Source organism: Dipteris shenzhenensis, chromosome 9 (assembly GCF_047967505.1).
Source record: "Dipteris shenzhenensis isolate YYH24624 ecotype China chromosome 9, Dip_SZ_1.0, whole genome shotgun sequence".
Classification (NCBI taxonomy): domain Eukaryota; kingdom Viridiplantae; phylum Streptophyta; class Polypodiopsida; order Gleicheniales; family Dipteridaceae; genus Dipteris; species Dipteris shenzhenensis.
Window position 1 is genome coordinate 34,054,318 of NC_141604.1, and position 10,309 is coordinate 34,064,626.

At 39.7% G+C, this 10,309-nt stretch overlaps 1 protein-coding gene across 1 annotated transcript; it reads left to right on the forward strand.

Moving 5' to 3' along the window:
• The first annotated feature begins 3,756 nt into the window (after positions 1 to 3,756).
• LOC147898551 (cytokinin hydroxylase-like) lies at positions 3,757 to 7,191 on the forward strand. The gene is made up of 6 exons (XM_087379189.1): positions 3,757 to 3,916; positions 4,114 to 4,623; positions 4,748 to 4,977; positions 5,096 to 5,340; positions 6,196 to 6,568; positions 6,753 to 7,191. The coding sequence occupies exons 1-6, from the start codon at positions 3,757 to 3,759 to the stop codon at positions 7,188 to 7,190; spliced, it is 1,956 nt and encodes a 651-aa protein (XP_087235315.1). The 3' UTR covers position 7,191.
• The last annotated feature ends 3,118 nt before the right edge of the window (positions 7,192 to 10,309 follow it).

The window sequence follows — 10,309 nt, forward strand, 5'->3', positions numbered from 1 at the left end:
AAGGAAACCACTTTAGACTATCACAATGAAAGGAGACTTTGTACTCAACATCTTTCTAGCTGAGGCCTCTTAATTTTATGATGGTAAGAGCATGTGAAATTAAATTGAGACATTTCCTCACCGGATGAAACACACCAATGAATTATAAGAATTTAGAATCTCTCTCTCTCTCTCTCTCTCTCTCTCTCTCTCAACCCACATCATTTAAAACGTGGAGGAATATGGGATATGGAAATGGAATAGGGGATTTAAATACTTCAGGAACACTTCATTCTATGTAAACACTGTAGCGAAAACAACATGATAAAGAAAAACAAAACCTACCTAGAGTTTTGCTTTGATAATGGATTTTCAAGACTATAAAAACAAAACAATAACTATGGAAATGGAATAGGGGATTAAAACACTTCATGCTATGTAAACACTAGAGCGAAAACAAGATGAAAGCAAAAGAAAAAGGTACCTACCTAGAGTAGGGATGAGTACACAATGGATATTTGACAAGCTAGCCATGTAACTATAAACAAAGACAAGGAGGTGAAATAAAACTTGAAAACATATAGTAATATACATCTCATTTCATGGGTATAACCAATGTGCTCTTTCACAAAGGACAACCACTACATACTTTGCAATGTATTAGTCCATCGTTAACCTTTTGTAAGCTACCTGTTGGTTTCAATTTTGGAAGTTAATAAGGAAATATAAACATAATTATATGACCTTAGGCCGTTCATGAACCTCTAGTATGTATTTCATGAGTAAAATTTGCTATGCCTTAGGCTTTAGTCAACTACTGCTTACAATCTTTACAAGCATATAGCTTATCTTTACCCCCATTAGGGGGCTAGTAGTGCACCTAAGACTTCCCAATTAGAGTGTTGCTCTGGACCCTAGATAATGCTTGTATCTCTGACCATCAGGTCACACTCAACCTCCAACAAGTGTCTAAACGAGGTCCAAATAGGGACCTTTCAAGAATTCGTGTGAGCACACAGAGGTGCGGCTTTGAAATACATTGAATACAATGTAATAACTAGAACAAAAAATTCTCCAATTGGATGAGTTATTTGTTGAATATGATTTCTAGGCATGTTCATGCCACTTTTGTACTATAATGTAATTTATTGATTATTATTGGGATTTAATTTAACTTTGTTTTCTAGCTTTATATACCATCAAATGAGAACTTGTTCTTCTAGAGTTTTCTAGATGACCTTTTCTATGAAATGATTGAATATAAGTGAATTCTAGTGCAATCAAATAAAAAATATGGGGTGATGCTAGAGGATATGAAGTTAACTTTTCCATAGATTGTTGGTAATATGATGTACCTATTGGGGTCATATTGACGTTAATATGTACTCACTTATGTACTATTTTTTCATAAATTATTCAGATTGATGCCATGTAGTTTGAGAAATATATATTTGAAAATTTATCTCTTTTGGACAAAATTGTGAGTCTTGAAAAGGTTAGAACTTGGTATATTCCCACTTTTCCTAATACTGTCTCTTACAAAACATAAAACAATACGCTTTTCATCAAAATATGTATACAAGTGTAAACCCTTTGGAGGATAGTTGGCCAAAGCATATCCATTGATCTCAAATGAAAGTATATGTTAGCACAATTGAGGGAAATCCTTGATGCCCTTTACATCAAGGGCCTTGGGAGAAAAACTATGAATGCCTTGATTAAGCCGAAGGTCACAATCAATAGACAAGCCGGAGATCACAATCAACAGACACATCACTGTCTGTTAGAGAATAGTTTAAGGGTTTGGTCACTTTCAGACATGGCAATTAGCAGACTCATCACTATCTACTAGAGAATTTAAGCTCTTTTTCTCCTCTTTGGTCAATTTTACATGTGGGAATGATGATGTGGCTGCATGGTGGATGTCCTCCCCCAGGCCTTGAGTATGCGAAAGCCTCAGGGTTGAGTTATTAAATAATTTAAGGCTTTCAGCTAAAATAATATGCAAGGAAGGTCTTGAGGTTGGATTATTTTAATCTGGGTCTTTTGGCTTCACTAGCATACTAATGACTCTCACCTAATTTCTCCATTAGTTTGCTCATCTATAATTGCCAATTACCTATTCTAAAGGCCCTCACAAAAATTTTCGAGTTGAAAAATTTGGTGGGATCAAGAACCTTTAGAAAAGTATTCTTTTTTTAGACAAAATTGTGAGCCTTGAAAGAGTTGAGACTTGGGATCATATTCCCACTTTCACTAGTAAGTTCTTTTTCAAAATATAAAATAATATGTTTTTCATGAAAGCATATGCACACATGTAAACCCTTTCGAAGATAGTTGTCCAACCATATTCATTGAGCTCAAATGAAATCATATGTTGGCACAATTGTCGAAAAGTGGTATGTCTTTGATGCGCTTTACATCGAGGGCCATGGGAGTAAGACAATGAACGCCTTGGTTAATCTGTAGGTTGCTGTTAACAAACTCATCATCATTTTTTAGAGAACTCAAGCTTTTTGGTCACTTTTACACATGGTAATGATGACATGGCTTGATCGTGGATGTCCTCCCTCTACCCTTGAAGTATGAAAAAGTCTCAGGATTGAACTATTTAAATCTGAAGCTTTCGTCTCCTTTGGTCATCATAAAATAATCCTCGAGGAAGGTCCCAAGGTTAGATTATTTTAAATCTAAGCCTTTTAGCTTCACAGGTTTTGAGAGAATTCCTCCCTTTGTCCCTTCCCTACTACCATAATTCTTGCTTGCCTCTACTAGCTTACTAATGGCTCTCACCTAATTGCTCCATTAGTTTGCTTATCTATATTTCCCATCTACCTATTCTAAAGGTCCTTGATCTCACCAAATGTGTGCATACTATAACTTAATCTAAGGAGAATGGTATGAAAAGGCCTTTATTTTTCAAATAAGAAATCCCACTGATTTATTAGGCCTTAATTAAGTTTTGTTTTGAGAGCGAGCTTTTTCTGTATGAAAGGGACTCGAAAGCGATCAAAAGGGGGAATTCAACTCAAGACATCCATTATCCACTCATAAGGTTTTACCACATAAATTTTATGTAAAGGAGGAATCGAACTCAAGACATCCATTAGCCACTCCAAGGTCTTACCACTAGGCTACAACTAGGCTACACAAAGATGTTGAAAAGGCTATTACTTTTCAATTGAGAAATCCATTCGATATATTATCACGCTAAAGTAAAAGGGATACCTCATGCAAAGGGGGACTTGAACACAAGTCATCCATTACCCACTCAGAAGGTCTCACCACTAGCCTTTATGAAGATGCTCTAAAAGAGCTTGTATATAAGGTTTCAAATTTTGTTTTTGAAAAAAGAAAAGTTTCAAATTTTGACCTTCACAAAAAAGAGTCCTTGAGCTCCTTATGAATAGAGGGACATCGTCATTAACAACTCTTTTCATTACCCTCCCCTTACCTTTCCACCCCTCTAATTATACGACGAGTGTTGGGAGAAAACATTTTGTTTCACAAATCCAAAAACTTGGTGTTTCGAATTTTGGAAAGCTTTTCTTAAGAATTGCATATGCTTTAGCTAAAATATTACTAAAGGCCTAAAATTTTGCAGATTTTGTAAAATAGAGAGAGTATTTTTTATAGGTGAAAATGCAAATGCCAAAGGTTCAATGTATATAGTTTACATAGTGTAGAGATTTTGTACAATTTTGAATTGTTTTTAATTGGGGTGACGTATGAGCATTAGCCTAATGCTTCCAAATGCTTAGCACACTATTTAGCATAATGCACGTAGGTGACAACCGGACTGGTTTTGTTTTGTCTTTGCTGCAGCAGCCAAGCCGACTCGTTTTGGCTGCGAATCTCTTGTCCCTCTCCGCATTCGACGACGCTGCACCTGCTACTCAACTCTTCCATGCTCTTCGTCGCGGCACCTCCCAACGACGTTTCGATTCAATCAAAGATCAGGAACTTTGATTGAATCGAACGAATTGAAGGGAAGAGAGACATATCTGTCGCTAGCTCGCTAGAGAGAGAGGGGCAGCAAAATCGAGCTCCTCCGCCCCAGAAGCTGCACTTTGATCTTACATTTCTGCTCTCCAGCTGCAATCAGGAACTTTGATTGAATCGAACGAATTGAAGGGAAGAGAGACATATCTGTCGCTAGCTCGCGAGAGAGACAGAAGCTGCACTTTGATCTTACATTTCTGCTCTCCAGCAGCTGCAGCACGCTAGGAAGCTCAATTGGTGATACTATTAAAGAGGGGGCAGAACACGAGAAAGAGGAAGAGATTGATATTTTCAAGCTTCGCCAACTCCATTACGCTCCACCCATCATGTCTTTCATCCGCGCATTCATCGACCTTCCATACTACCACTTGATACTCCTCCTCCTGCTTGCTTTATATGCCTTGTTCGCCTTCGTTTTTGCCTTCTTCAGCGTCCGACAACTCTGGTGGCAGCCCCGCAGCCTATGGTTGGCACTCGCAAAGCAGGGAGTGAATGGCCCCCCCGGTGCTCGGTTGATCAGTGGCCATCTCCCACAGATTATGGCCATGAAGGCTACGGCAACGATACAAGACATGCCTTCTATCACGCACGATATTGCGTCCAGGATCTTCCCACATGTGTCTGTTTGGACCAAACTCTATGGTGAGCATTGAGACTCCTTCGTAACGGTCTGAACTCAGCTGATCTTTAGAAGCATACATGAAAGTCGGTTTATTACCGTAGATTGATACGATTCTAACTTTCGGATTATGTCTTCTACATCTAGGAAAAACGTTTATGTTTATGTGGGGGCCGGAGATAAGAATTGCAGTGACCGATCCCGAAATTTTGAAGGACATTTTATCTCCAAAGGGTGGAAGTAACTGGGGGAAAACTCCGGTTATGATCAGTCCCTTGCTAGATGTCGTGGGCAAAGGACTGATATGGTCAGAAGGAGAAGCGTGGGTAGAGCAACGGAGAATTGTTTCACCCGCATTTCACATGGAGAACTTGAAGGTTACAATCAGATTATGTCCCATTCATGCTCCATGATTAGTGGAACTTAGATAATAGGTTTGCTACTCCTGTAAAAATTATCCCAGTTTGCTGACTGCCGATCTCTTTCTTTTCCCAGGGTTTGATAGGACTCATGCAACAATGCGCCGATAGATTGGTAAACAGCTGGGGAAATCGAGTCTACAAAGAAGGCAATAGAGAGGTTGAAGTGCACAGGGAGTTCATCGAGTATTCAGCAGATGTTATATCATGCACGGAGTTTGGGAGCAGTTTTGAAAAAGCCATCAAGATTTTTGAGCAGCTTGGGGCAATAGAGATGCTCGTACTAAAAACCATGCGCTATATGTGGATTCCAGGCCACAGGTACCAAGGGACATTCTCTCTACACATAAATATTCATAACTGCCCACATTCTTTCAAACAAACGTTTACAGGTTCTACAAACAAGTTTCATAGAAAAATAGCTAGTCAACGGAGTTGCTTTCCAAATAATCGCAGCAGTACGCTTCTCCAATCAGCTCTTTCTACTAGGTCGAGCTTGATCTGGATTCTGAATCTTTTGCCCATGTTAATCCTATTCCTGTCTGCTTGTTCTGTTCAACATTCGCTTGAATTAGCTACAGCTCTTTTGGCCTGGGCTGAGTGTATTCATAATCGAGTCAATGTTCTCACAAAGCTGTCCCATTTTGTGTTACTATGCCACAAGTGCGGAACGCTTAGTACTAACGAATTGAGACGTTTCTTTACTTGGAAGGTTGAACGCAGCACCAATTTATTTAAACATACTCTTAGTGAAGCTCTGATGCTCTAAACAGACATTGACGGTAAAATGAGAGGGCCAGATCGATTACCAAGTTGGAATCATGAACTGCTATCCGCTGTTTGATTCGTGCCTTCGTTGCAGAACCTTTTGCCTGTCATAGGCAAGAATGAGAAATCAGAAGTCTCGATTTATTTTAGGTTAGCAATTCGGAGTGTTGCTGTAAATTAATTGGCATGGTCCTAGACTCCTAGGTGTTCTTACTAACAGTAGATTTGCATCTGTTCTAGTTTCTCCAAAATAAGTAGTAATCAATCTGACGCAGCTATTGTTCTAGGGGAAGGTATGCGCCGACAGGCAAGTTAAAAGGCCTGGAACTAGTTGAAACAACTAGGAGGCTCATAGTTTCTCCCAAAAATCGTTAAATTCTATTGATGCCGACATTTTTCTAGGTAAAGATATATCCCGACACGTGAGAGATTCCAGATATGGAAGATACAGAACGAGATAAAGAGATCGCTACTGACGGTGGTAGAGGCGCGGAAGAAGAAGACGGAACCTGATAGCTCTTTTGGTGAAGACATGTTGGGGTTCATGTTGGCAAAGATAGAGGAGCCTCCGAAGGGGGGAAGAAGGTACAATGTTGACTGGATTATGGATGAGATCAAGACCTTCTTCATCGCTGCGCACGAGACAACCGCGTTGTTGTTGACATGGGCGATGATGCTGTTGGCGTTGCATCCATCCTGGCAAGAACGATTGCGGGAAGAATTGAACGATCAATGCAGAGACGAAATACCAAGCCCCGAAGCTTTGGGCAGGTTGAAAATGGTAAGCATCTCGACCTTTTTGTGCTGCCCTAGAATAGGTATCCTCGTGCAGATTGGTCCGCCGGAGACAAACAATGTTGATTAGTATCAAAGCAAACAGTTGCTAGAGATGTCTGTCATGAGCAGACGAAAACCTGTATCTTTCACAGTCGCAAAAACACGTTTGTAACTGATCTTCTATGCAGATGACGATGGTGTTGAATGAGTCCTTAAGGCTGTACACTCCAGTGGCGACCGTAGCAAGGAAGTCTCTGACAGACATGCAGCTTGGGCATCTCTCCGTGCCAAAAAACTGTGGGTTCGTTATTCCCTTAGCTTACATCCATCACGATAAGGATCTATGGGGACCGGATGCAGACGAGTTCAAGCCTGAGAGGTTTGGAGAAGGAGCGGCAAGGGCTTGCAAGCATCCAATGGGGTTCCTACCATTCTCATTCGGTGGGAGGAACTGCATAGGCCAGGCTTTTGCGATGATGGAGGCAAAGATCGCATTTGTGGCTATCTTGAAGCGATTTCGGTTTAAGTTATCGCCTGAGTATCGCCATGCACCTGTTACAGGCGCAGTGACGCTGTATCCTAAGCATGGGCTGCAAATCCAGATTGAAAATCTAGGTAGCAGTTGATAATGAATCATTGTCCATGGAGTAGGCGAACCACTCATGACAGTTTTTTTGTTCGTCTTATTTGATCTTTTCTGTCAAATTACAATGAGATACCTGTATCTGGAGAGTCGAGATTACCTGTGGAGATATAATAAATTCTTACTCTCTTCATAGTCGTCGTCTTGTTCAATTTTCCTCTTCAATGAGATAGCTGCATTGGAGACTAATTATGGAGATATATACCATGGCTTGTTTGATCTTTTATTTCTTCCAACTTACAATCAACTAGTTGTATCATGTGCTGAAGAAGTGGGTCTATGGCCTCTCGTTGCAAAATTTCCCCCCATTTACTTGGGCTAATTCCTAAGCATCATGAAGAGCTCGTTTTTGAGACGTTGATTATAAAGATCCACCCTTGCACAACTTTTTTGCTAAGTTGTTTCAGTTTTCTTCAACTTAGAACCAACTAGTTGTATGCTCTCAATCAGTGGGTTGAAATCAAAGTTGTTCTTGAGAATGTATTTCGCGGAAACAATTAGGGGTGAATTTTAGCCCAGTGGGTAAATACTATGATTGTTTTAGAGCTCCAGATTTGATAAATCTGCCCAAAAATACATGTGGGCAAATATTTAGAGCCTTGAATTTGATAAAATTTCCCCAAAAATGCTAGGAGTACTAATGTTTTCAACTCTACATTGCATGGAAAGATTCTTCCAATAACATGCACGCTTCCATAATTGAGGGCCCCTCTTATTTTTAGCTCAAGGTGGCATTTGAAGAATGAGCTCTCCATGATATAAGAGATCCACCTCATAAATGTTTGAATTTTTTCTTTTTTGAAATCACGTTTCAAAGGGTCCATGCACTAAAAACCTTATTTTACATAGGACCATTTTCTATGCGATTGTAACAAGGTATTGAACATGAAAGAATATTGTAGCTAAGCTAGGTTAATCTAGATACGTCTTCATATGTTCCATTGTGTGCAACTTATTTGATATGTGTACAAGTTGGCAAGATGCGAGTAATGCATTTTATCATGTCCATATGCATAAGGATTGCTTATCACAATGCAATCCTAGGTTTAAAGTTATGTTATTGTCTTCAAAGACACCATATAGTATTTCTTGCTCAAGTATTGATTGTTGGTATATGTGCAATGCCCACCTTTCATATGTAACCACCAATGTTCCATAGTGCTCTTTTGTAAGGCCCCCGTTATGAGGAGAAGCCATGATGTGAGCACTAGACATTGGTAGGATCCTAGTTTTGACACTAGATGAGGTCTCATGGTGATCGTTTGATGGTTAGGAGATGGTAAAAGGATCAATGTACTCCTCAAAGGTTCAGAGGCAGCACCCCGATGGGGGTGTGGGGGCAACCCCCCCAACGGCGGGGTCTGGGGCCTACCAGTTTTCCCACAGTGTTTCTTCAATATCCACTTGGTCATACATTCCATGGACGCTGTCAGATGTAATGTATATTTGATATAGACCATGTTCCATGCCATACACCTACTAAGCAACAACAATAGCATTCCATGTGGCATCATGATAGTTAAGGGTACCTAGATATCATGTCATGTTGCTCCTCAGGTGGAAATCTATCCAAGATCTCTCTAGGTAGACATGTACATTTCCAAATTGTTTTTTATGTGTGGTTGCTGCCCACCCTACCAATCCATGTGTTGCCCATGTGGCAGCCTAGCTTTCTATGCTAGATCATCCTAGGCTGAAAGATGAAGCACTGCTCACATGGCATCTAACAAACCTTGATCCACCTCCACCTTGCACTCCTCATTTTGGGGCCCACAGATGGGGAGGTGACCATCTATACTCCAACACCCCCTCTCATTGACACATCATAGGCCAATCCAAGCATGTCAATGCAAATGCTCCATCAACTTCCATGGAGAAATTCTTTTTAGAACTTGGAGTCATTGTCATCCTTTGGTTTTGCAACAGTGACTGTTGATCCTCCAGGTCTAGTCCTCCATAATAGAACCATCCTAGTACACAGGTCTAACTAAATTATAACTCAAAAATACCTATCCCATGAGCTTTAGCACATTTTGTCCTCTTGTATATGTCCGTGTCTTCACCTCGAAGCTTTAACAAGTCCACCATGTTCACCTTCTAGCACCTTGCTTTTCAAGCTTCAGAGAAGTACCATGTCTAACTTCCAAGAAGGCATACATGTAAAGCACATAATTTTCCCAAAGCAAGCTATTAAGTTTCAAATTACTAAACATGGAATGCACATAATAGATGATCCACCTAGTTGTCTACTTGCTCTAAAAGCAAATCATGCACCCCATGGAGGCACACTAGTTTCATTATGTCATTATGTAATCTTATAATGCCCCATTAAATGCTCAGAGTGGTCACAATGTAAAAAATCATAAGCATGTGTGAGCAAGCATGCATTTAAAATACCCCTATATTTAAACGTTCATTTTTTGTGTGTAATTGTTTACACTTTACAATTGCCCTTCTTTGCACATATACATGTCCTAATTTTGAATTTTAAAGTCCCCTTTTTACATGTATAGACCATGTGTATTAGATAAGTATTTTCTTAGTCCCCTCATATAAATGGCATATACATCCCCTAAATTAAAAATTTTCCTTCCATGAACAAACCTACTATCTTACATATCTATAGAGTGATCGCCCCTGACTTTAATGGTACAGCTCCCATCTAACCTTGACTCCATATGTTCTTCCAAAAAGCTTTCCCTCATGTTAGCGATACTGACCAAGCATCTAGAGAAATTCAAGAATTCATTGTTTTCCTTCACCTTCACAAAGGTTATTTACTCCTCTCCAAACCCTCGAGACCAACTCTTAATGTCAAACATCCTTATTGTAACACCAAGGTCTACATACCTTACCTTACATGGAGATGTCATGTCACCAAGAAAAGCTTTTTTGAGACAACCACATTGGCCTTCATAGATGGATGATTTAACAAAATTTTCTTTGCAGAAATAACAGACAAGGGATGTGCTTATTCAAAAGAATTGGATTAAACCCTTGGTAGTGATTGAAGCTAAGCCTGCAGATATGTCTGAGGATAATTGGAATCAATTGGATGCATTAGCAAAGTCTATTATTAGACTTCATCTTACAAAGTAACTT